The sequence below is a fragment of the Apium graveolens genome, chromosome 10 (genome assembly GCF_009905375.1).
Source record: "Apium graveolens cultivar Ventura chromosome 10, ASM990537v1, whole genome shotgun sequence".
Lineage (NCBI taxonomy): Eukaryota > Viridiplantae > Streptophyta > Magnoliopsida > Apiales > Apiaceae > Apium > Apium graveolens.
Genome location: NC_133656.1, coordinates 179,637,766 through 179,665,240, shown reverse-complemented (window position 1 = coordinate 179,665,240; position 27,475 = coordinate 179,637,766). Strand labels below are relative to the sequence as shown.

The window sequence follows — 27,475 nt, the reverse complement described above, 5'->3', positions numbered from 1 at the left end:
ATCTTAGTTCCTGTGTTTTGTTTTTTAACACGAAGTTGCTGCAGAGAAATCATTACATTTGCAGGTTGATACCGGAAGAAAGGGCTTCTTTGATACTGTATGTTCTTCTTCTGTTTACTCTATTCTTGGTGTAGTTATATTATATGCATCTTCACCTCATGTAAACTTATGATCCGTTATGTTCTTGCTTCTTGTACTTATATTTATCAAATTCTGGTTCTCATCCTTATGTGTGGGTCAGTTCTTACTTGCTCTTTGTTCTTATATTTATCATACTTCTGGTTCTCATCACCATGTGTGGGTCAAATATAGCTTTACTGTTATATTTGGAGCAAATTTTTAAGTTTCTAAGCAAAATGTCAGTTAAATGATAAATTTGAACTTATATTAGTCTTGATTTACTCATTTTTTTTGGACAATTCCATGTGTGAAATGGGTCCCAGCTTGGATAGAGGGGCAGGACCGAAAATTTACCTATGAGAGGACCGAATAATAGTAGAAGTGATAAACTAAATTATATAATATATGTTTTAAATTTTACACTAATTTTGACAGTTGGAGGCTCCCTCCTGTCTCCTACTTCCTCCCCTGTTTGGATAAACATTTTGGGGATATATTTTAGAACATGGGCCCAACCTCTGGGTTTTATGTAATAAGCAGCCCATATCTTTTGCTAACTCTAATGCTCAAAGATTCATATCAGACCGCCACGTCCTCCTTTCTCATTCACAAGCTGGGGGGTGTTCATGCGTTTACAATTCGGGATCAAACTAACCCTATTTTCAGCTATTAAACTGATGAAATATTTTCGACACTTAATTAAGTTTCAAAAAATCAAACCAAACTAATAAATATATGGATACGGAATTTATGTTTCTTCTATTAATCCAACTCAATTGTTTTTGCAAATCCATTTATTTAGAGTAATTATAAGTCCCTTTCATTATTAACCGACAAAGGATAAGGTGATACGCAATATATGCTATTATAACAACACATTGGACACATGTACAAAATATTTTAAGCAAAACAAACAAACAAATAGCTGAATCAAACTAGTAACTATCTGTACACGTAGTCCATGTACATCCGGGCCTATAATTCATACAATGAACTTAAATAAAGAGAGAACCCATCACCCATAATTATCTAATAATATAAAAAATGAATTTCACACGTAATCTCCATGTTTATATTGTATGCATGTTCATCTTTATCTTATTACCAAAATTTTTGTACTTCCCGTGACAAGTGTCCTAATATATTTGAATGCAAGAGACAAGACATTAATTGTGACATCTACACTTAAATGTTTTCTGCATCTAGCTCCTCTGTCTTTATCACAAAATATTGTTACATAAATCTTTTATATTTGGAGTTGCAGGGGAATATTGGGAAGGAAGTACAATTTTGGCTTCTCTGATTCTGTATGTCTTTTTATTTAGTCTTGTGTTTTTTTTAAGTACAACCAGTTCATATTTGATTATGATGCATAGTTGGTATGTGTGTTTTCATGTGTCTTTGTACATGACATTGGTATGCGTTTTTACTACATTTTTGAACCTATGATCCACCATGTTCTTTGAGTTCTTGTTAGCTATGATTGACTACGGAGACATGGTTTGCCCTTTTGTGCTCAATTTTAGTTTCCCTTTTATGTTCTAGGTTAAATATAGGCAAGAATAGATAATGATTTAATTAATGGCCTTATTGTTAAAGATTAGCCACTTCTTTCTGCACCTTCGGGTTTTAAGAGAGGTTCTTGACCACAACCTGGTTCATCTCAAGTTTAAGTGGTGGGAATGGGTACCCCCTAAATTCTTGCTATAATATATGAAAGAGTTCTCACGTTTGACTGTTTGAGTGCCATGAATATTATGGTCGACGAGGTTTTGAGAGAGTTGGTCATGTAACAGCGATTCTCTTGCTATTGTTATCCCCTAGCTTTTGTTGCCTCCTAAATCTAGGAACTAAAATTTTACTTAGTTTCATTAGGTGAATCTGTCATAATTTCAGCATAGTATGAATGCATATTATGTTATGCTAGTTACATCGCTACTTGATCCTCTCCAAATTATGGAAAATGTGGTTCCCATTATTTGTTAAGATTCACAAATTTATGTTTATCTAGAACGTGTTAGTTTGTTGGGTAAGCGAAGTTTCCGTTGTAATATTGTACAGTCTACAAAATGGGATCACAAGCAGGTGAAGGTACCATTCTTGGAAATGGTGTTGTTGGAATTCTCTCCGAATCTACAAACAAGTGGGAAAGAAGGGTTCCCTTAACTCCATCCCACTGTGCTCGACTTCTACATGGTGGCAAGGGTCAAACTGGAGTTTCCCGCATTATTGTGCAGCCATCCACAAAGCGGATCCATCATGATGCTCTCTATGAAGATGTTGGTTGTGAGGTTTCTGAAGACTTGTCAGATTGTGGACTTATCTTGGGTATCAAACAACCCAAGGTGCAGTATTTTCCTTTGATAACTATGCATGAAACTTAATGCTCTGAACTACGGTACTCTAAACTGGTATTGTTTGCAGTTGGAGATGATTCTTCCTAATAGAGCTTATGCATTCTTTTCTCATACTCACAAAGCACAGAAAGAAAATATGCCTTTGTTAGATAAGGTATCTCAAATATTCTTATATAATCCACCTATGAGAGCATCATATTATTATGATTATGTTACCTTCTAACTGCAATTCCTCTGTTATTTTAGATAATAGCCGAAAGGACATCCTTGTATGATTATGAACTAATGGTTGGTGACGACGGGAAAAGATTGCTCGCATTTGGAAAATTTGCTGGTAGAGCTGGAATGATTGAGTTGTTGAGTGGATTAGGACAACGTATGTATCCAGTAACAAGTCCAGTTGAATCTTTAGAATGTTGTTGAATTGTTAGTTGCACCTGGTTAATTTTAAAGTTCGCAGTGCTAGGCTTAATGGCAAATCAGCTAGTAAACATAAAGATACATAGTTAATTCAAACCTTTCCGTTTCAGGGTATCTTAATCTAGGATATTCAACACCTTTACTATCACTGGGTGCATCTTACATGTATTCATCTCTGGCTGCTGCTAAGGCTGCAGTGATCTCTGTCGGTGAAGAGATAGCAACTATTGGACTTCCAGCCGGGATCTGTCCCTTAGTTTTTGTTTTTACTGGTTCAGGAAATGGTATGTTAGTATTGTACACTATATATTTTTTTCTATAATTTATTTACAAATTGCAATGATGTCTGTCCTTTCTTTACTTGTTAGAACTGCGATATTCAATGATTCTAATTTGTCACTGGTTCCTTCAGTGCATGGTTGCATCTCCTTGTTAGGGACAGCAATTTTTTTTTCTTTTTTGTGTTTCATCATTATTTATCTTTTTCGGATACTCGAGAAAATCTGTAGAGATTTTTAATTATTAGCTTATGTTCCCTGGCTTTTTTCTTGCATATAGTTTCTAGTGGTGCCCAAGAAATTTTTAAGCTTCTACCTCACACTTTCGTGGACCCCAAAAGACTTCCACAACTATTTGCAGAGGTGCGTTCTGCTGAATTTAATTTTAGTGAATTCCTATATCACGCACACATGATATGTATATCAGCCCTTCTATATTTATATCTTACGTAATTGACATTTGTATTCATGCTTCACAAATTTTAAGTAGGAAATGTTAAATCACACCCTACTCTTTCAAGAACACTGGTGTAGCTTTAAAACAAACTAGAACAGCATCTTGTAAAAAACATTTCTGTGGCATTAGCCTAGTGGAGACCCCTCTCCTCTTGGCGGAGGCATGAGTCCGTGGGTATTTGAAATTCTGCAATTCATTATTTCAATAGAATAGTAAATATAATGTAGGAATTACAATTCCATTATCACAATGCTCACTCTAGTCATCTTCCAGGGGCCAAGTTTAATACAGCTAAACTGCCGGAAGTCTTACTGCAAGCAGCCCAGTATGCAAAATTATCTTTATGCAGCGAATTTATGCATATAGGCCATATTAACTTTCGTTGTAGAGGAAACAAGAGTGTAGTTCCTTTACTATACGAATGCCTCAAACCAAAGTAGCACTATAACCTCGCTCCTAGTATATCTATTGTGTCGCACCATTTTCTTATGTCAAAAGGATTAATTGAACCGTTGTTTACTACTAAACTAGATGTGTACTTTTAAATATATTTATACAGTTGTATTGTACATTGTACACATTGTTCAGGAGAGGGAGCTGACTTCAGCAAGAGCATCGAAACGAGTTTTCCAAGTATACGGTTGTGTAGTGACTTCTGAAGACATCGTAGCACATAAAGATCATGAAAAAGTCTTTGATAAGGTCTGTAAACCTTTTTATATGTTTATGCCTTGGTTCCAAAGCTAATATTTAAATATAAATCAACTGCATATATACATTACATACCCTGTTGTCTTTATTTATTCTTTCTAATCCTACTATTGGAGGAAAATCTCAAAATGCTTCACATTTCTTGGTGTTTGATGAATTTCTGATGACAGCACGCTGCTCCGTACCAACCCTCCACGAGAAATTGTATTAGTCTACCTTAGTTGGACTTAATGTGGATAAGATACCAAATTAAGCCTATACTATTTCTGTACTAAATACATAGTTTTCGTACTTACTATTAAGTGTGCATTACTCGAATATGTAGTACTAAAGAGTGCAGATTAGGTCCTCCAAAAATATCATAATATGTTTGTTTGAAACAATCTTTTGGACATAACAAGGGTAATATAATGTCTGAGTTTCATTGTAGAAAAAAATAGCAGGCTGTTGAGGAGTAGATAAAAAGGTTTCCGATCCCTACACAATGGCCTTAGTTTTCTTCTCCTTTCAGCCCTATTTGGTTGTTATGCTACTGATGGCATGCATAATACCTATATTTCTTTTAAAATGGTGAAGGACTTTAAATTTCAAGGACTAACTTCTTCTTTTGTACAGAAATAGTTATTATATCCAAACTTTTATTTAAAACTAAATGTTTGAGATCTGGTATAAAGTGCTCAAGTAATCTACGTAATGCACTGTTTCCTATGTAAGGATTCAAATGCTTCTTAACATGAAGTGACCTTCTTAGTTTTAGGCAGTTCGAAGCTTCACACTGCATTACTTCTGCTATTCTAAAAACCAAATTTTTTTGAAAAAACATGTATGGTAAACCTAAAGAAGTAATTAGTTATCCGGATTCTTTTGTTGTATTCCTATTCAGATTAGACAAGCTTGCTTTTCATAAAATTAAAGATTGAACAAGCTTAATTTTTTTAATTTATTGAATCCTGCAAGTAAAATTGTCTGGACAACTAATGCTAAACCTATTAATTCTCTAATGTAGGTTGATTACTACGCACATCCGGAGCACTACAGGCCAATTTTCCATGAAAGAATTGCACCATATGCATCTGTTTTAGGTTTGTGATGCGTACTCAATAAAACTCATTTTCTATTACCTTATTTAAGAATTGTGTATTTACAAGCTGATGGCGTGGTACATTAGTTCAAAACCGCGAGTTGTTAAAATTGACACATGCCTCAAGGAGGGCATAGTTCCCAAAACAAAAAGCTTTAACTAAAGCTGGCCTTGAAATGAAAAAAAAACATCCTCAGTTCCAGATGTCAGTTATTATATACAAAACTTTGCAATAATTGTGAAAAGTTAAATAACATGCAACTTATTCACTAAAACTGAAACTATTTAATCCTAGCATGTTTGTACAGCTCGTAACTAATTCTGATATGCTTCTGAACTTTTTTTTTCATATGTATATATACTGGCAAGTGGAAGAGATGCCTATTAACCTGATCTTTGTTGCACAACTAAATGACATGCCTACATTTTCCATTTTCCTTTGTTAGAATTTGTTCATTTTTTTAAGCAGTGTTAAATAGTTTATGTTTTTTCCTTGTCATCAATTATAGAAGTTCATTTATATGAACTGTTTAAAAATAGTTCATTTATGAAAGTTAAACTCCTCAATGAATGCGATATGCTGATGGTGTATATGCCCTTCTCTACCAGTTAATTGCATGTACTGGGAAAGAAGATTTCCTCGGTTGTTGACTACGAAACAGCTGCAAGATTTAATGAAGGAGGGGTGTCCGCTTATCGGAATTTCTGATATAACTTGTGATATTGGGGGCTCAATAGAGTTTGTTAACCAAAACACATCAATTGACTCACCTTTTTTTAGGTACTATCTTGTTATATGTTATTTTTATCTTTTCAAACTAGATAATTTTGAGTTCTATTTCTGTATGTAGATTGTAGACCCTCTCCATTTTATTGACTCACTTACTCAAAACTTAGATTGTTGTGTCTATTACCAAGTGTAGATGTTGTTTCACTTTTGGTAGACAATAAATTTGGAAAAATCTGTTTTAACCTATTGTTTAGTGTGCAATGTGTTGAGTTACCAATTTTCCCAGAACCTTGACTTGTCAGGAGTGCTTCGAGTGCATATCATGCGCATGTATGCACCCCCTCCATCTCTAAAGTTCATTTTAGCAATTGATGAGTGGTTTACTAATTACCATCTTTTGGCGAAATATTTAACCTTTATGTCCAAATTTAATTTTTGAGAATATTAGGGCTCTGACAGTTCGAGTTAGAGACCTTCAGTATTGATACCAGTTTATGTTACCACGCTACCAAAAACTTGATGACATATTAGAAGCCTTAATGTGTAACTCTGATGGGGTGGACTAAAGGAACTGTCTTTAAATCTGAATAAAGGTATATAAATTATTTGAGGTGGTTGCACATTATAACTTTCCAGTAAGTTTTTTGTTGATGTTGAAACTGCAGCACCATTCGAACAATTAATAAAGTGCAGGCACAAAATAAGAATCACAAACACACATGATGATGTGTTTCAGTCAATGCCATGTACCTATTCGTGAAGAAATGATTTGAAATCACGAGAACAATAGGAAAATGGTTAGGACTACAAGAGAGCATTTATACGTTGCTACATTCATTAACATTTTTTACTGGCTTCCTCCCAAGCCTTTGCTATTGTTCTGGGTCCACATCAAATACCTATTAAATTTATGACCCGGCAATAAGTTAAACTTTACTCATTCCCACGTTGGCAAAAAATGTGCATTATCATGTTCTTATTCTTCTTATCCTCTTTTTTCCCCAAATTTTTTTGGACTAGAACATTAAGTTGTCCTTATATTGACTTGTATGTGTGGTGAAACTTCTGGCAGATATGATCCCCTAAACAATTCATACCATCACGACATGGAGGGTAATGGTGTGATATGTTCAGCTGTCGACATTCTCCCGACGGAGTTTGCAAAAGAGGTAACTAAGAGCTTATTCTTTTCGCCAAACAGTGATTTTTTTTCAAGAATAACCATTTTTAATCCAATTCTCCTTTTAAAAGGCTTCTCAACATTTTGGAGATATTCTATCCAAATTTATTGGAAGGTTGGCATCTACGGGTGACATTGAAAAACTACCGGCTCATTTGAATAGATCTTGTATAGCACACGGAGGATCACTTACTTCGTTGTATGAATATATTCCACGGATGCGGAATTCGAATTTAGAGTGAGTTGTTGGCTACCGTCTAAATACTGACATATTCTCGTATAATTCTGTTTCTTCATGGTAAATTTTAAACTTCAAAAATTTATCATAAAAAATGTCTAGTTGTCATCAGTTAGACTTTTCTTGCTGATGTTTGTTTTATCGTCAGAAAGACTTGTAGAGAAAACAAAAAATTAAGTTTAAAACAAAAAAGTATTCTTGATAATCATTTATCAAAGTGTTTAATAACAACTTAAACAATTTAACACAAAAGACGGATGGTTTCCAGTATCAATGGGTACGCCTACAAAAATCACAGAGTTTCAGTATCAGAGTCCATAAGTTGGGTATTAATCAACAAAGAAAAAGTTTTGACAATCTAAATTTGGGGACCTCAGAGCTAAGATTAGTTTCTTCATACTTCCCCATGCTACTTATTTCTTTTCCATGTTTTGTTTCTTTCCTTTGCTCTTTATTTTTTGTGACCCAAGTGTAACATTTTCCTATTATTTATTACACTGACGTGAAATTTCTGTACTTGCAGAGATCTAGCAGATAATAGCGTGGAGTCTAATTTTAATAAGAGCAGATTCACTAGATTGGTATGTGTGAAGCTCATGCTTAATTTTAGATTTTAGGTAGAGTCTCCCGATGTTGGATCTACCTGATGTACAATTCACATGTGTAATATTGCTTGGAACTGACAGGTATCTTTAAGTGGTCATTTGTTCGATACTTTTATGATAAATGAGGCCTTAGATATTATTGATGATGCCGGTGGCTCCTTTCACTTGGTAAAGTGTCAAGTCGGTCAAAGTGCAGATGCTATGTCTTATTCAGAACTTGAAGTAAGAAAACCTCACCTTTGTTTATTTTCAGAACAGTAATAATTTTATAATTAACCAAATCATAATGTCCAATGAGTACCAAGTAATTTAACAATGGTAGATGTATCATTGATTCAGATTCAGGCCAGGAAATTGTAATACAAGTATTTAATACATTTGTATATAACAAGAAACTTCTGGGCTGCACTTACCTTTTGTATTGCATAACTATCCTTAGACTAAAATTCCACTATTTTCTCTTGAAACTATTTATCCATCAATATGACTTCTATTATGTCATATATAAATCGATCTTCCACCACAAAATGTAACTTCATACTGTTACTATTGCAACAAATAAGAATAATTTTCGTCTTCTATCTTTGACAGGTTGGTGCAGATGATAGTGAACTTTTAGATAAGATTATTGATTCTTTGACCTTGATAGCTAATCCAAGTGAAGACGACAAAGTTGTAACAAGAGATAGAAATATGGTATCACTGAAATTCGGTTCGTTCCAGAATGGTGATACCACAAAGTTGTATGATGGAAGAAAAAGTGCTGTGTTGATTTTAGGTGCAGGTAGGGTCTGTCAGCCTGCTACCGAACTCTTAGCTTCAGTTGGAAGCACTACATCTCATCAGTGGTTGAAATCATGTACAACATCTGACTACAGCGAGCAAAACCGTGTTCATGTAATTGTGGCATCACTTTACATGAAGGACGCCGAAGAGGTACACTAATCTGCAAAATAAAAATTTAAATAGTTCATTCAACTCTTGATCCGAATGTTATCTTGGCATATACTTGTATTTCTTGTTAACTTCAAAGTAGAATTATAATTTGTTAGATGACCAATTTTCCTTAAATCTAAAGGTGGTGGGGGAAAGCCACTAAAATTTACTATATATCTTTAATACTTTACTCACTTGAAGCCAATGAAGGGTAAAGAGTGGAGACCAAGAAAGCTTCTAGTAGGCAACAATAAGTGTTATGACATTTTGATAATATTGGGGGTAGGAGAGCTCGGACTCAAACTTGTGACCTCTCCTAAAGGACCTAAACACATGCTCTGGATGACCTTTTTTCCCAAAGCTTAAGGTGTTGAGAAAATGCCACTAAATGAATCTTACATCTTTAACAAAATTGTGTTCCGGTATTTAAAAAAGAAACATATAAAGTGAATGTTGGACATGAAGTTCTGAAAAATAATACCAGGGTCCAGATCTGGGTCATCTCGAAAAACATTTGCAAACAATTTTTAAATGTTTTTTTCCAGAAAGATCTGAACGTGAAAATTGTTACAGAGCTGATCTAGTAATTACAAAAATTTTTACTTTAGATATTAGATGAGATTAGATCACATCATATAAAACATGGAGTATTTATGGTTGTCTACAAATACTATTAGTAGATCCATGGCTGGTAAAAGTGACCTCGATTGCCCTTGTAGGCATGCTTACCATCTGTCTACCAATGTGACGGAGCTTACATTATTTTTGTGCTAGTTTATTTTCAACTTTGTATCTATATATTTTTATTTAGATGTAAATTACAATTTTAAATATATTATTTTTCAGATTATTAAAGGTATTCCAAATGCGACAGCAGCTCAGATTGATGTGATGGATAACGAAAGTCTCTGCAACTATGTGTCACAGGTTGAGTTTCAGTATTACTTCAGTCATTCTGACTTTAACTAGTTCTAGTAGAAGTTAATGACCAAAGTTTGAATCATCTACAAGGAGTAGTGACAACAATCAGGAAAAATCTTTTAATTAGTAATACTTCATTCGTCAATAAGAAAGATGTATGAAGAGTTCTGTAGCTGATTGAGTACTTTCAGTCTATTTAAGATGTCAATTTTACATCCTTTTTCTGCCCTTTAAATTTCTAAATAAATTTAGACATGATAGTAGATATTAATGTCCAGAGAGGACAATCAAATTAGGCTCTAAAGGAAATGCTTAATTTTTCGCCAATCTCTTATCAAGTACTCCCTCTGTCCCCTTGAATTCTATACATTACTTTTTGGCACGTCTTTCAATATTCCTTTAAAGTATAACTCCATAATATTTTTTTTAATTTTTTTTTATGAATAAAAGTTTTATGTTTAAACTTTTATTCAATTTTTTTAAAAAAACATTATGAAACTGTACTTTATAGAAGCCTCGAAATATGTGCAAATAGTAAACGTATAGAACCCCATGGGACGGAGGGAGTAAGTAAATAACTGATCACTATATTTTAAGCTAGTTTAAAATATCTGATTTTGATTTTTTTTGCTAATAATGTTATATAAATATCTCTAAAAGCTTGTTATATGTTTAGCACAAAAAGAAGATTGTTATATTTTTAGCAGAAAAAGGTCGTTATATTAGAAGATGACACTTTTTTTCAATAATCCGTGCTTCAATTCTGAAAATTAATGTTCTAATTCTTGATATCTAATACTACATGGATTCTAAGTTATTGTTTTATTCTCAATCAAAAAGTTTAGTTCATGGTCTTAATTGCTAATGAAATTTTTGAGATTACACAGGTTGACGTCGTCATCAGTTTGCTGCCTCCTAGTTTTCACTGTACAATAGCAAAAGCATGCATCAAGGTATATCTAATGCCACTAAACATCTTAATGATACAAAAATCATATCAACTCGTCTGCAGGGAAATCATCTTTAGAAAATCACAAATCTAAATTAGGAGATCAATCAATCTTATGACGTGATCTAACATATAAGGTTTTCTTACTCATATATGGTGTATCAAATTAGTAGCTAAACCACAAGTTAAGATGTATGGCAATATCTGTGATGCCAATTTCCTTAAAATCGTTATTACCAGATTAACTGGTGAGTGTGACAGCAGGGAAGAGAACATGACTTAGATAGCTGCACCTGGATGTCTTTTTCATTTTTCAGGGTAGATAACCTATTGACGCTCTTTTGAAAATAAACCTTGAAGTATTTGAAGCTTCCAAGATCCCTTATATCAGTACCACATACTTTTTTTTAGATAAGCATATTTGTACTACAAATAACCTTCTAACCTTAATCACAATATACTTATCTTTTATTAATTAGTCAGAGAAAAACACCACTCAGCATGCTATCTTTTTCGATGACTGCCACTTCAGAATACAAGGACTATTGATGTGATGGAGCTGCATATCTCTAGTATCTTGAATGATTTTAAAGAATGATCTTTGGTCCTTTAGTCCTTCCTTTGTACTTGTTTCTGGTCACTGAACTGTTGTACAAAAATCTTGACGTATAAACTTCAGTGGATAGGCACCGTTTTGATCTAGTTAAGTGTACATTAATAATCTATGTTCTTGTACAAGTAGACATCACCAGAAGTACAGATCTAGTTTTCTTTGTAACATTTATGGTGCAAAGCTAATAGGGTTTCAATATGAAATAAGGTCAGGTAGATTGGTCTATGTCACAAGTTTGCATAGAGTGGGTAATGAGCAGTCTAGTCCTCAACCATTAATCACCAGTAACTGTTTCTTTAAAATTATTGAAGTATCGTTGGATGATTATTAGTGCCTACTCTACCAAATTAATGCTTATCAGTAATCTTACTGAAATATCTAGCAATCTATATATTTCTTTCTATGATGCACAACTTGAACCAAAGACTTTAGATTTGAAATCATAGTGGACACTCAGGTTTAACTTCAGAAAAAATCTTCTATTTTCTTTTTGTTGAGTCCTTTTAATTTGTAATCTTTAATTTACCTAAAAGAAATGCATATATCAAAATTTTCTTGAATGCAGCTCAAGAAACATTTGGTTACTGCTAGCTATGTTGATGATTCTATGTCAAAGTTAGATGAGCCAGCAAAAGATGCGGGTATTACAATTCTTGGTGAAATGGGGTTAGACCCTGGAATAGGTAATTTCCATATCTAACAGCTGTTTTCTGTGCCTTTGAGATCATATCCATTCTATAATGCAGAAAATTTAGAAGGTATTGCATTTTCTTTGGCAAAATCTATGCACTTAGATGAGTATATCATTGTGAAGGTACATTCCTACTTCGTAGAACTACTTGTGTTCTTGCAAGCTATAACTGTCACATGGAATACCCCGGATATTTGGATAAAAGTTTGCGAATAAAGATGTCATGTTACTCAATAATTTATTTCTACTGCATGTCTCATTTTACAAATTACTGAAAAACTGTATGTATTTGATTATACATACGGAAAAGTACAAATTAGAAGACTCGTGACCATCTATCCTAGGTCTATCCTACTTTCTTAGATACATTTCTTGCGTTAATTGCTTAGATCATATGCTGGCCATGAAGATGATAGATGAAGCACATGCTAGAGGTGGGAGGATCACGTCCTTCACTTCTTACTGTGGTGGTCTTCCATCTCCAGAAGCAGCGAATAACCCGTTAGCTTACAAATTCAGGTTCACCTTACATCCTGAACTTGAACTTCTTGGAACTTGAAATATCCTGATGTCTATATATGTTATTAAATTGGTAGTATCTTCTATTAGTATACGGACACTATCAGTCAAATACTTTTACCATCAAGGTTCTATGCCAGGAGGGAAATAACATTATCAAAATTAAATAGACTAAACTAGACCTTTTTACAGAACAGAGTTTTGTAGCATCATGTACCTGTCCTTCCTATATAAATTTTGTTTTTATAGTGGGAGTATCATTTGTTTATATTCTAACACTGTCATTCTGAAAAGCCCGGAGAGAAATAACATGCTTGATCTGTAACTAGTAAACTAAGCCACAATGCTATTACTCAGTTTGGTAGTATTGGGATCCTGTCCTCCTGGATAAGAATTTAAGCAGTCATGTATAAGATGCTTAATGTAGGTGAAATTTAGTATTTGTTAATCCTTATGAACATAGAATCTTTATTTTCTTAGTTTCGGATTTTACCAGTAGTGTATTTGTACTTCTGTAATCAACCTGTAATATATATCTTATTACTTGAATGATCATGTCTTTATCTGATTTTCAAAATGTTTTTATATTCTATCTGATGTCTTGACATTTACAAAGCTCTTTGCATTTGAAATTGTATATAGCTTTCATATATTTCTAATATGATACTAAATCTGCTATCAAAAACAAATTCAGCTGGAGTCCAGCAGGAGCTATACGAGCTGGTCGCAATCCAGCCACCTATCGACTTCATGATGAAGTAGTGAATGTCAATGGTGAGTTGTCATCAATTTCTCTGCTGACAATACCTAAAGAAGAGTGATAATATACCAATCGCAAAGTCTGATTTGCTTTTAACTTGTTTATTTCCCCAGGTGCAACTTGAATTAAATATTAGTATGCTATATACTTGTTTGAGTAGAAGGCTAGAAGCAGCGATGTATCTCATATTTTATACTCTGTATTTATTTATATCTATTATATCTTTTTGAGTGGTATTTTTCAAAATACAAATTGCAAGACCTTTTTCATAAGTTGCGTTTTATAATTAGTTTTGTTATCAGCAAAAAAACTGCTGGAAGTTACCAGAAAGAATTTAATTATTTTAAATGATCCTGAATCTTGAATATGTTGCATGCAGGTGACGATCTTTATGATTCAGCTACACGATTCCGTATTCCTGATCTTCCAGCTTTTGCTTTAGAATGCCTTCCGAATCGCAACTCTCTAGTATACGGAGACCTATATGGAATAGGAAATGAAGCATCAACCATCTTCCGTGGAACCCTTCGTTATGAAGGTATGTATTGCCTAAATTTTTTTGCTATGATTATGCTGTGTCTAAATTCTGATATTGTATGTTTGAGCTCACCGAGATTATTGCATAAAAGACAATCACATTATGATTTGTATCTGAGGTTTCTGTATCTGTCGGCAACAGATATATACTAAATTTTGGTTTTAGTGGTGGTAGATCAATACTTCGGACTTGATGTTTGGTGCAGGTTTTGGTGAAATAATGGGCACAATGGCAAGAATAGGTTTCTTTGATAATCAAGTGAATCCGAATCTTGAAAATGGAAAAAGATCCACCTACAAGAATTTCTTACTTGAACTTCTTAAATATGAAGGAAAGAACTCGATAGGCACTACACATATAGAGGAGGACATTGCAAAAAGAATTTTTTCACTTGGACTTTGCAAAGAGCACGGAACTGCAGCAAGAACAGCCAAAACCATCATGTTAGTGAAATGATCATGGTGGTCTGAATGTTGATCTTAATATAGCTAAAAATATAATATGTTTTCCGACTTAAACACAAATTTCTTGGCGTTTGTTAAATTTTGCATTAGATTTCTGGGGTTCAATGAGCCAGAGGACATTCCTGCATCTTGCCAAAGTGCATTTGATGTCACCTGCTTCCGCATGGAGGAGAGATTAGTCTACTCCAGCACAGAAAGGGTAAATATTAAAATGTATACATTAGCAGCCACCTCTTGAATTTTTTTTTCCTATATTATTAAATATCACTCCAAAATATACTTTGAAAATCCAATGTGGTGGCTCTGTTAATACCCACCAATATTCAATAATAACAGCATACACATCATCTGAATGTCATTACAAAGACATGCATGATATTGTACTATAATAAAACCAAATGACAAACATCAACTTGGATAATGGTGCAACGTTGGTTATAACTATGTTTTAGGATTAAAATTTATTTAATGTGGCCTTTTTTAGGATATGGTGATCTTGCACCACGAAGTAGAAATAGAATTCCCAGATGGTCAAGCTACAGAAAAGCAAAGGGCAACTTTGTTGGACTATGGGAGGATTGAAAACGGAAAAACAACTACATCCATGGCACTTACTGTTGGAATTCCAGCTGCAATCGGAGCTTTGGTAATTTCAATTTGTTATACCTGTAAACAGTTCCTGAGTTGCTGCTCTAACCTTTAATTTATCTGATTAATTTTATTGTTAATTGTTATAGCTTATACTTGCAAAGAAGATTAAAACAACTGGTATATTGAGGCCCATTTATCCAGAAGTTTATGAGCCAGGTAATAATTGCTATTTTTCTGAATTAATTGAATTGATGTCAGAGCTACTGTACATATAACATACTAGACTACCACCCATAATCAGTGCAGTATATATATAGCATATAACATATGGTTCCTGAACGATATGTTTATGGTGCTACTGACCTAAGGAAACATTAAAATCAATTCTGCGAGAAAGAGTGCCTAATTTTCGTGAAAAGACTTGTTAATGCTTATAAAGTTATAGTTCCATTAGGGTGGCGGTGTCTGTACGACTGTACGTTGTATATTCACTGTAAGACTACCATGAAATTCCACTCTATGCTTTTCTTTCTGGGATGATCCGAGTGTCATTTCAACTATGTAAACAATCAACCAAGGGAACTCACTTTCTGCAGAGTATGCACATGAATTCATTTTTATTTGCTTATAATCTTCCTTTTGTTTTTTGATCTTGATTTCAGCTCTCGAACATCTACACGCCTATGGCTTTAAGTTGCAGGAGGAGGTAGAGTAACTTGAATCACTCAGGCTTTCCGCTTTTGGATTTAAGTTACAGGAGACAGGGATACTTGTTCCAATAAATAGATCTGTTTATAAAATAAAACATAGCATTAGGCCTGTGTAAATAGATCTGTTTATAAAATAAAAATTATCAACGCTGTGTATAAATTTTCTGGAACCGGAGACAGGGATACTTGTTCCAATGAATTATATTTGCTTCAGATTAAGTGACTATCAGACTGGATGAGCTTTATAATAATATCAGAACACTAGAACTAAACACTGGTAAAGGTTATTTAAGAAAACAAAGTACATATGTAGTCCACAAAACAACACTTAACAAAACTACAGGCTTACGTTTGAGATAAATAACAGTAGAAGTCATAGGTACTCTGAATATAAAATAAAAAGGTAAAATCTGGGGATCAACATGCATGCACTTTCTTAAAATCTAACTAGTATACTTGAAGTCAATTTATCCGCCTGCAGTTCCTCCGAATCTCACCACTATAACCGGTTAGAGGCCTAATATCACCCATCTTGATCATGGCCTCTACGAAATCTGAAGCAAAGCTGCTAGGATTATCGTAATATGTTCTCACAATTGAATCAGTCGGTCCACCATTATAGAGCTGTTGATCCGAGTGGAGAAGGCCTCTCCTGTTCACAAGATTGTTGAAGTAATTGTTGTCAAAAGTCGTGGGAGACTGGAGATCAAGAGGTGCCAAATTGTTGTCACCTGATCCCGTATTTCCCGGACAGTTACTTGCTCGTAATTGAGCGAATATAGAGTCCAAGTTATTTGTTTCGGTGTATATGCGATCTCTGAAGTTGGTGCACCTTGCTTGCCCTATTGTGTGAGCTCCTAGTAGTTTTGAATAAGAATATATTAGGATATATGAAGAAATTTCCTATTGAGGATTGTTTCCAAATGTTGAGAAACATATCTCATTTTAAAATATTGCAGGGGAATTATCGGTAATCAGAGAGAGAGAGAGAGAGAGAGAGAGAGAGAGAGAGAGCTCAAACCAGATAAAGCAACAAGGTCCTTGATGGATAGACCAAGAGAGTTGAAATTTGAAACTAGAAAGTCTAAGTTAGAAGTTGGAGGAGGAATGCTGTTATTGGCAGCAAGCTGGCTTGCTGTCCTTGCATCCCTCCTACCAAGTTTTACATTCCAATTAGGCCCTCCAAGCTGCATTTGTATACGCAGATAACAAACAATCAAATTTCAAGAAAAATAAAATGCTAAATGTAGTGAATCACATAAGGGGACCATACAATCGCAACAGAATCTCTAGCAACAATAGCAAGAATATCAGCACATGAAACAACCCCGGGGCACAACATTTCAATGGTGGACTTTATCTCGTCAATCACTTCAAAACCCCTCGCAGAATTAAAATTTGGAGCTGCCCTTTTCTCTCCCGTAAATAAGGGAGTATCATCAAGGAGAAGCGATCCATCGCATCCCTGCAAATAGTTCAGAACTCTTTGAAATTACAAAACTCTTTTTGAACATTACAAGGTATTAGGATCTCACGAGACTGTATAATATGTAAATGACTGGTAGCTACTTGATATTCAATACTTCGTAACACTTTCACTACAAAAAAAACAAGATTTTCCTACCATTTTTTCTACCAATTTTCAAGTCAAAGGGCCATTTCCTACCGCACACGACACGACAACACGTCTGACATCAATGAAACGATGTCATTTTTGTCAAGTGTTTCCCACCGATCATTGGCAGTTGGTAGGAAAAGCCCGTTTATTGTAGTGTTTAATGTAATGGATATGGCCATCCTCTTGGATCATAGGCTTGTATGCAACATATGGTTAGCTAGTACGCAGCAATTAATCGGGTAACAACACATGCGAAAAATGAAATATTCAAAATTAATTAGTGATATACGATGGAATGCATGAAAAGATAACGTACATTGACGAAGCAGTCATGGAAGAACAAGCGAAGAAGAGAAGCGCCCATACGAGTTTCGTTGAGTATCGCAGAATAGACTGCTGATCTTACAACAGGAAAAACTTGGGGACAAGTTCGGGAGTAGAAATCAGAACAAAGTTGAGCTGACGAAGTCCCTATTAAGAAGAACACTAGCAAACTAATAGCACCGGTCACAAAAGAAGCCATTAATGTTTATTTTTAGAGGATGTAAACCAGATTACTAGTGTAGCTAGATGCTTAGCAGCTAACGGGGGAAAAAAGTTGAGTTGAATTTTTATTCTGTTGTAAAAAAAAATCTGAGGGTAAATATATAGGACAGATTGTAGGTAGCCATGCACGGAAATTTTGATAATTTCGAACTTTAGTTGTGTAATAATATATTTTCATGGATTATGTAAGATAGTTACGGCCAGTGTTCTAAACGTCGACGATTAATCGAAATTAATTGGTGATTAATTGCTGTTCGGAAAGAAATGAAACTGATTAAATGAAAATCGGGTAAAAAATCATTTTCCTCGAAAATCGGTAAAAAATCGGGAAAAATCAGATTAATCGGTCAAAAATCGGGTTAATCGGTCAAAAATCGGACTCATTGTAAATTTTTTAATTTTTTTAGAAAAATAATAATAAAACAATATAAATTTGTAAAAAATTTAAGAAGATAATAATCTTGTATACGTGTTTACTGTTTTAAATGGTTAAATAATAATTTTTCTTAATTTTTCATTTCAAATTGATCTCAATTCAAATTAATCTCAATTCATAAGTTAGATATTAAGATTTATATTAACTTTAATAATATTCCATATTTTAAATTTATTTGTATAAATATTTATAAAAATTATATAAATACATATATAATCAATAGTAAAATAATTATGTGTATTATTATTTATAAATAAAAATAATATTAAATTTGTTCCGATTAATGACCCAATTAATAATTTCGATTAATCCCCGATTACCTGATTAATTCCTGAATGATATTTCTACCGATTAAGTCTGATTTCGGCTTTTTATACGGGTTAAAACATAAAATATTTGCATATTCTTTTTAAGACTTACGTATTTCGCAATTAAATAGTCTAATTTGACTACGGTGTACGAGAGTCTCGAATTGATAAAACTTACGGAATTTGCAATTCAAATAGTTAAATTTTTCCGATTGAATATCCCGTATAATGAGCTTCACGTTTAAGTTGATAAAACAGGGAAAATTGAGATCTAACGTTGTAAGCATTGGATTACTACTTCCAAATAAAGGCAGAAATTATTTCTGATAATTACTAATTCTACTTGATTAGTGCGTGTGCTTGTTGGCCCTTAAATTAGCAAGGAAATGTAGTTGCACGTTGTTAATGAATTCGTCTATAGCAATGAAAGCAACTTTAGCTTTCATTTGGCGAAGACTCGAGGAGTACTAGTTAAGCAATAAAGGAAAGAGTGGACTTTTGCAATTTTCATCAACTTACAACTAAATTTGACTTAATTGCTTGCTTAGTTATTTTCAATTTAAAATTATGCAACTTCAGATGATCATATTACAAACATAGAGTACATAGTTCACAAAAAAAATCACTCAACAACAACAAAACAATTGACCTGACATGAATAACAGTGAAAGTCAAGTCTACTCCGAATACATAATAAAAGGTGATATCTCGAGATCACCAACAGTGTAATGAGTTGAAACAAAACCATGCATGCAACTTCTTAAAATTTAACCTTGGACCACACCCTAGTTTCTCTTCCTGCAGTTCTTTCGGATCTCACCACTTGAACCAGTGAGGGGCTTAATATCACCCATCTTTATCATGGCCGCTGCGAAATCCGAAGAGAAGCTTTTAGGATTATTATTATATGTTCGGACAATGGAATCAGTTGATCCTCCATTAAAGAGCTGTTGATCCGAGTGGAGAAGGCCTTTCTTGTTCACAAGATTCTTGAAGTAATTGTTGTCGAATGCCGTGGGAGATTGCAGATCAAGGGGTGCCAGATTGTTGTCACCTGAACCTGAACGTCTTGGGCAGTTACTTGTCCGTGTTTGAGCCAATGAAGAGTCCAAGTTCTTTGTTTCATTGTATATGCGAGCTCTGAAGTTAGTGCACCTTGCTTGCCCTATTGTGTGAGCTCCTACACGAAGGTCCGAATAAAATATTAGGACATTCAAAATGGTTTCAAATAAAGAGATTTCCAAGTTTTGAACTAAGAATCTCGTTCTATGATACATCTTAAAGTTTTAAAAAAAATAAGTCTCATTTCATGATACATATGAAAGTATGAAACCAATTCTGATAACTTTAGAGATAGAACAGAAGCGTAAAACTTTATTAAATCAGGTCGAGGTTTATAATACATGTCTCAATACTTAAATAGAAAACCGGTATAGTAATTGATGAGGGAGGGAGAGAAGGAGGGACAAACCACTTAAAGCAACTAGGTCCTTGGTGGAAAGACCAAATTTACTAAATCTCGAAACCAGGGAATTAAGGTTTGAAGTTGGAGGAGGAATGCTGTTATTTGCGGCACGTTGGCTTGCAGTCCTAGCATCTCTTCTTCCAAGTTTCACGTTCCAGTTAGGCCCTCCAAGCTGTATGCATTCATTTTAATAAACAAGAAAAATCATGTAAAATTTGGAATAAATACATAATACTTCACTAAGTAATAGATCACTCATCGGGAACTTACAATAGTAACTGAATCTCTAGCAGCAAGAGCAACAACATCAGCGCAGGAGACAACCCCGGGACACACTTTTTCAATAGCAGACTTTATGTCGTCGATCACTTCAAAACCCCTTGCAGAATTACGATTCGGAGTTGCCATTTTCTCCCCCGTAAATGAAGACGTGTCATCGAGGAGAAGCGATCCATCGCATCCCTGCATGTAATTGAAATAAGTCATGCAAAACAATTCAGAGTATACTAATGTCACATATACGATGGAATTAGTACAATTACATACATTGACGAAGCAATCATGGAAGAAGAGGCGAAGAAGAGATGCGCCCATCCGGGTTTCCTTGGATATCGCAGATTGAACTGCTGATTTTACAGTGGGAAAAAGGTGAGGGCAAGTTTTCAAGTAAAAATCAGGAGAAAGTTGAGCTGAAGAAACGCCTATAAACAAGACTAGCAAAGTTGCTAAAGTCACAAAAGAAGCCATGGCCAATTCTTCGAAGAATGTTAAACCGTTGCTAAGCAGGAAACAAGTTAGTTTGTAGTGATTGATATGTTGTAAAAACACGTATATATAGGCAACATTGTAGGAAGCTAGCTAGCCATTTCTACGCCCTGTTGTGTTGGCATAGCAGGTAACCTAACACCAAAGACTCCATGCACAAAACTCATGACTTTTCTAGTACTATCTATCCGGATAGAACCCCAAATTCACGTTGAATTTGATAAAACAGGAGAAACATGAGATTAAGCACCTGTCTTAATGTTTATAATAGTGCCAATTAAGATGATAATTGTGGTCACTAATTCAAGTTTTATGGCTCTCCATTTGTTGGTCATTAAATAAGGGTCACAATCACTGTTGTAATTATCTAGAATTCTTTATAATAGTATTATTCTGCAGTTGGACTTAATTAACACTGAAAACTTTTGTGAATGTAATATTGAAGTCTAATAATCTATCCGCACTTGTTACACTGTCATTAGAATTTTCTGCTACCAGAGAAATATTATATCAAATGAGCGGTTGTTAACAATAGATTGGTGTGTATCAGTTTTCATTAAACAATAAGAGAAATGTAGTTAGACTTTGTTGATTAGTTCGTCAATATAGTAGTTTAAGAAAAGCAACTTCAACTTTGATTTGGTGATGACTAGAGCAGTGGCCATGCGAATAAAGCAAAGAGTGGAAATGCATTTTTTTCAAAAATTTGTAACTAAATTTGACTTGATCGTCTACTTATATTATTAATTAATTAATCTTATCTGCATGCAGATGTAGGCTATAGAATAAGAATCGATAATGTCAAGTACACACCGGAAGCTCCTATTTCACTTTTGAAGAAAGAGGCCCTTTCTCAAACGAGTAATAAATAATCTTAAGCACGACGAATATTTTGCTGCTTCGTTACATCAGGTATAACATTTAAAATCTTGATAATTCAGATGATTAATATAAAAATCTGAGTAAAATATTAATAGTATCATAAAATATGTACATATATTATTCTTACTCCTTTATTAAATAGACACTACAAGAAAATATGGTTAAATACAACTGATTTTATTCGACTGAGGTTAAATTCGACTGCAGACGATCGAATCCTTTGGACACGGCTAAATTCGACCGGCCTCGGTAGAATTCAAACGGTCATATTTAAACGGTCGTATTTACAACCAATTTTAACCAAAAACGGTTGAACTAAAACGGTCGAAATTAAACCGGTCGAATTTAGACCAAAAAAAATTTTCAGTCGAATTTAGCCCCAATGAAAAATGGAGGGAATTTTTCCGCAAAATAATTTTTTTGGAACTCCTAAATTCAACCGATTTCGGTCAAATTTTATATTTAAAAATGGCGGGAAAATTACTCATACTTCTAAAATTTTTGAAAATATATGACGGAAATTTCCCTCACTTTTCGAAGTTATATTTCAATGGAATTTGGTTGTATTTATAATTTTTTAGAATTTTAATTTTTGATAAAAAAAAACTTATTTAAATGGTAGTGAATATTTTGAAATTATGAATATGGGAGAGAATAAAAGTTATCCAAATAAAAAAATTTAGTTCTTGAACATATAAATTGTGCGTTAAAAGAATTTTCAAATTTTTTTACTTGTTAAAAAATAAAATTGATGCTACTTAGTTGTTCTAGTCAAACTGATATTTGACTTTTAAAATAGCAAACCAAATAAAATTATTTTGATATGAAATTTTGGTTATATGACTAGTATATATATCTATTGACATCCATACGGTTGGATCAATGAAAAATTATTTTAAAAAATTAAAACACCAATTCAGAACTAAACACTAGTTGGTTACTTGTAAAACTGATGTTTGACTTTTAAAATGGCAAACCAAATAAAATTATTTTGATCTAAAAATTTGGTTATATGACTAGTATACATATCTATTGACATCCATACGGTTGGATCGATAAAAAATATTTTTTAAAAAATCAAAACACCAATTCAGGACTAAACACTAGTTAGTTGTACTAGTCAAACTGATGCTTGACTTTTAAAATGAAAACTAAATAATTTTTTTTGATTTGAAACTTTGGTTTTATCAATAATATATATATATATATACATATATATATATTGACATTCGTACGGTTGGATTGATGAAAAATATTTAAAAAAAAATCGAAACACCAATTCAGGACCAAAAGTTGTACTAGTCAAACTGATGTTTGACATTTAAAATTGAAAACCAAATAAAATTATTTTGATCTGAAAATTTGGTTAATATTTATATCTATTGACCTCCATATGGTTGGATCGTTGAAAAGTATTTTTTAAAAAATCAAAACACCAATTCAGGACTAAACACTATTTGGTTACTTAAAACTAATGTTTGACTTTTAAAATGACAAACCAAATAAAATTATTTTGATCTAAAAATTTGTAGATTTCTATAGCTCTGACTGTATATATATTTGGTCTGTGTTCTTTAGTCAATATTGTATTGATTTTCAAAATAACTTATAAGGAGGTCCGTTGATATTTAAATTATAGAACTAGATCTTAAGATAAGCAAATATTAGGCGTCGGTTGGAAGTAGTTTCTTTAATATAGAGTGTTTTTTATTATTAAGTTTTGTGTTTTCGTGTCATAGAGTTATCGTTGATTGATGGATTTGGCACTATAAGAAAAAAGAGCAAAAGCGACCAACTATAAATTCCACCAAAAATGGTGGCTTTTAAGGTCAAACTCGCTTGACAAAAAACCGCGCATAAAAGCAACTGACACCGGTGGATTTTGTTAGTGGTCGCTTTTATTCGGTGGATTTTATTAACGGTGGCTTTTAGTCGGTGACTTTTATTAACAAAAGCGTCCGACTATTTTCCGGCGGTCGATTTTAAGGTTTCAAAACTTGGTGAGAAAATTGCCGCCAAAATAAAGCCTGAAATTAGAAAAAAAAAGTGACCATCCGGTCGCTTTTAAAATAATTACTAAAAATATTAAAATAATACAACGGTAATTTTAATAAAATCAATCGCTAGCGGTTGAATTTATAAAAGCAACCGTTTTCGGTGGATTTTATAAAAGCGACCGCCTATGGTGGAATTTATAAAAATGACTATAATCGGTCGAATTTAAAATTGCTAGGTACATATATACAAGAACTCACATTTCTTTTTATTTCTTTTCGCTATTATCTCTCTCCAATAATTTACTTTCTCTCTCGGCTAAGCAATGGCAGGTCAAGTGTATCCGGCGAATATCGATGCTCCCACCTCTCTGTACTCTCGGGTTAGAATTAAACAGGTTAGCCTACTGATTTGAATATCAATTTTCGCTTCTTGTATGACTAAGAGATTAAAATCTTTCTTCTCTCTCTTGAAATCTCCATTAGGATTTAAGATTTAGCGATTAGGGTTTTTGAGATTTATAGATTAAAGGTTTGAGTTTTTGAGATTAAGGTTTTGAGATTTGGGGATTAGGGTTTTGAGATTTTGGGATTAGGGGTTTATAGGTTTGGGATAAGATATACATACATACGTAACTCATATTTGTTTTATAATATATTCGCGTTCTTGTACAACAGCTTCAAATTTTTTTAAATATTGTTAAATATATCAATAAATCGCATCATGGTAGGAGTTTTGATGTTTAATTTGTTGTTTATTGTTGAAATTTCGTTTATATCTGTATGTAATTTGTGTCGATATGTTATGAGAGACTGTAATTTTTGTGTTTTATCTATTACAATTCAATTTAATTGTGAAGGTGTTTGTGTAATTGATGAATTTGTATATATCGTCTTTTAGTGAATAATTGTTATAGTATGATTAATTGTGTTTATTATCGTTATATTTACTTATTAATTATTAATGTGTATGTGCTAATTGTTGCATAATGCTAATGTATTGCGTGGTCAACGATAGGTTAGGTTAGTGTGTGGTTATGATTTTTAAGTTGTATATGTCAGCACGTGGACTATTCAATACGTCCATTTCTGCTTGTTGCACAAACCAATCTGATTTCCCAGAAAGTGGAACAGAACTCCAAGACTTAGACACCTGATCAGAGAATTAGAGACCGCTCTTAGTGGTTTTTAAGAACAAACCTCGGGCATGTCAAAAAGTGAGATGTTTAGAGAACTCGAAACGAAAATCTCTAAGTTTATTAGCAATATCTATGTTACTTATTTTGTTATGATCAAGTTTAGAGTTTCTGATTTCTTATTCAATGCAGCTTCAAAAAATTGAGAAACTAATTTCTTCTAAAGAAGTGATAACGAAAAAATGCAAGAAACCAGGTCAATTGATAGTGTGCAAATGTAATTAATTGTTCAAGTGTCAAAACATGACAATCATGAGTTAAGAAATAGGCAGGGCAGCCTCACGACTTAATTACCTTGTTTGTAATCCAGAGCTTAGCCTTGTCTGCTTGTATTAGGTTCCGGTAATTAAGAATAGTATCATCTTGGAGGAAAAGGAACCCTTATGCACTGGTAAATCTATTCAATACGTTCGGGAGATTCCTGCAGATAAAATTGATACAGTGTCAGACAACAGATATTATAACAGGCACAATAACTAAGGGGTTAATGAGTGAATCCAGTTGTCAACTTGTCATGTTACATTGAAACCAATGGTTTCTAGTCCCATAACACGGGTTAATAAGTGAGTAATTACAGAGTTGCAGCTACTTATATAATTACTATGTAATATATAAAATTAATAAACACTTTATTCTACAATGCCAGCCAGTGGAAAAAACAAAGAAATTTAATTTTGTAAAGAATATATGATCTTTAAATAAGATAATTATAAGATTACTGTGGGGGGTTGAATCTGATCTTATGGATGCATTCATCTAAAACTGAACTCTCAAACAACCGGGGCAGACATATTATTGTCATGGGTGATGTTATAAGCCCCAGACATTTATTATCAACCATACATTTGTAATCAAGATTACTGCCACGTGACATTAATAGGTTTTGCCTTTACAAAAATTCATTTACTTAATTTTTTGCCAGTTTCATTGGGTCTTAGAATAGATAAAACTATTGTTTGATATTGAGGTGCCCCTGGAACAGCGGAACCACAAAACTCCAACCTGACCTTGTGTTTTAAGTTGTAATCCAACAGTCCTAATATTTTCTTTCCATGATTCCCTGGTTTGTAGCATAATGGGTTGGCACCTATATTTCTGCAGAATGCTGCTTATCTTTTGACTGTCATTCCTGAGTTTTTTGATTGAGATCCACCAATAATGTCTAGTTCAGTTTCTAAAACTACCTTACATCTTAATTTTTTTTTCCGTCATTAAAGGTGTACAACTTAATAACAAGATTTTTAATCCTTTATTTTAGTCTTGTTCTAATTTTTTATGTTTTATATGCCAATTTACTTTCTTTAACTTTTTGATTGTTCCAAATTCTTCTAGTTAATCATATTATAATTCATTATTTTACTGGAGCATACAAGACTCATTATTGTTCCAACTTTGTTTTGTTTATGTAGGCTGGTATGCCAGAAAGGGTTCCAGGGGAGCATACAAGACTTAGACTTTTACTGGAGATGGACGACGAGCGGGACCTTGACCCGAATCTGTTTTATTATCCTTTGTATGAGTAGTATTTTGTTGAACATTCAGTCAGTCACTTTTGGTACTTGGCTTTTAAGCAAACTATGGAACATTTAGCTTAACCTTGATGTAATATTTTGGTATTTGTGTGATAGTTTTTTAACAGATTTGTGGGGAATGAATGTAATTAAGCTTTGATGCAATGTTAACTTTTTTTATTTAAGCTTGTTTCCCATTTTTTGTGTTTAGGCTTTTTATTAGATCTGATTTTGTTTGTAAGAATTAGGCAGGCTCCTGGCCATTTTTGGTCCCAAAATTTGACCATATAAAAGCCACCGACTTTGGTGTCTTTAGTCTAGAAGCGGGGAATTTAAATTTCAACGAAAATTAAGAGCGGGAGGTTCAAATTTTCACCAAAATGTTGAAGGGAAAAGCTGGAAAGTTGACCTGGAATAAAAGCAACCGAAAATGCGGTCGCTTTTATATAAATTCCACTGCTGAACACAATTTCAACCAGGTTAAAAGCCACCGACGGAGAACAGTGGATTTTATAACAAAATCTACCGATTTTGATCGTTTATAGCCAAAAGCAAATGATTTTTGACCGGTGGCTTTTAGCCTTTTTTCTTGTAGTGTGGTAAGAAGTAGGGGTGGTGGTGGTGATAATGATAGTAATTTAGAGAGAAGAGTTTACAGGGAGGGGCAATGGACAACTAATGTCTACTTTCGAGTAGGTACGCTGAATGTAGGTTCCCAGACTGGGAAATATTTAGAGCTTGTTGATATGTCAAAGAAAAGGAAGGTAGATGTGGTTTGCATTCAGGAAACTAAGTGGAAGGGTGGTAACACTAAGGAAGCTAACAAGTTTAAATTGTGATATTCGGGGGTTAGTAATACAAGAAATGGTGTGGGTATTATGATAA

General features: G+C 33.6%; 3 protein-coding genes and 1 long non-coding RNA gene across 5 annotated transcripts; 2 read left to right on the top strand and 2 right to left on the bottom strand.

The window, feature by feature from the left end:
• Nucleotides 1-16,088, top strand: LOC141689071 (alpha-aminoadipic semialdehyde synthase). 2 transcript variants are annotated; one of them, XM_074493246.1, is made up of 26 exons: nt 1-97; nt 1,385-1,427; nt 2,182-2,465; nt 2,545-2,631; nt 2,724-2,853; nt 3,008-3,181; nt 3,456-3,538; nt 4,221-4,334; nt 5,350-5,425; nt 6,034-6,205; nt 7,227-7,323; nt 7,406-7,572; nt 8,096-8,153; nt 8,259-8,399; nt 8,769-9,113; nt 9,960-10,040; nt 10,922-10,987; nt 12,162-12,279; nt 12,677-12,806; nt 13,501-13,580; nt 13,946-14,104; nt 14,310-14,547; nt 14,659-14,767; nt 15,053-15,214; nt 15,306-15,375; nt 15,822-16,088. In XM_074493246.1, exons 3-26 carry the CDS (start codon nt 2,190-2,192, stop codon nt 15,872-15,874), a joined length of 3,186 nt encoding a protein of 1,061 aa, XP_074349347.1. In that variant the 5' UTR covers nt 1-97; nt 1,385-1,427; nt 2,182-2,189; the 3' UTR covers nt 15,875-16,088. The 2 variants fall into 2 exon arrangements, with proteins under 2 accessions (XP_074349347.1, XP_074349346.1); XM_074493245.1 differs by lacking the exon at nt 1-97 and having other exon boundaries at nt 1,271-1,427.
• A 109-nt stretch (nt 16,089-16,197) lies between these two features.
• Nucleotides 16,198-18,106, bottom strand: LOC141689072 (peroxidase P7-like). Its single transcript, XM_074493247.1, has 4 exons — nt 17,804-18,106; nt 17,143-17,334; nt 16,891-17,056; nt 16,198-16,726 (listed from the first exon to the last, which is right to left on the bottom strand). The coding sequence occupies exons 1-4, from the start codon at nt 18,008-18,010 to the stop codon at nt 16,332-16,334; spliced, it is 960 nt and encodes a 319-aa protein (XP_074349348.1). The 5' UTR covers nt 18,011-18,106; the 3' UTR covers nt 16,198-16,331.
• Nucleotides 18,107-19,333: 1,227 nt separating this feature from the next.
• On the bottom strand, nt 19,334-21,057 carry LOC141692417 (peroxidase P7-like). The gene is made up of 4 exons (XM_074497243.1): nt 20,789-21,057; nt 20,513-20,704; nt 20,249-20,414; nt 19,334-19,957 (listed from the first exon to the last, which is right to left on the bottom strand). The coding sequence occupies exons 1-4, from the start codon at nt 20,987-20,989 to the stop codon at nt 19,563-19,565; spliced, it is 954 nt and encodes a 317-aa protein (XP_074353344.1). The 5' UTR covers nt 20,990-21,057; the 3' UTR covers nt 19,334-19,562.
• Nucleotides 21,058-24,127: 3,070 nt separating this feature from the next.
• On the top strand, nt 24,128-26,752 carry LOC141693020 (uncharacterized). Its single transcript, XR_012562994.1, has 2 exons — nt 24,128-24,281; nt 26,489-26,752. It is a non-coding gene; the product is annotated as an uncharacterized LOC141693020 (long non-coding RNA).
• The last annotated feature ends 723 nt before the right edge of the window (nt 26,753-27,475 follow it).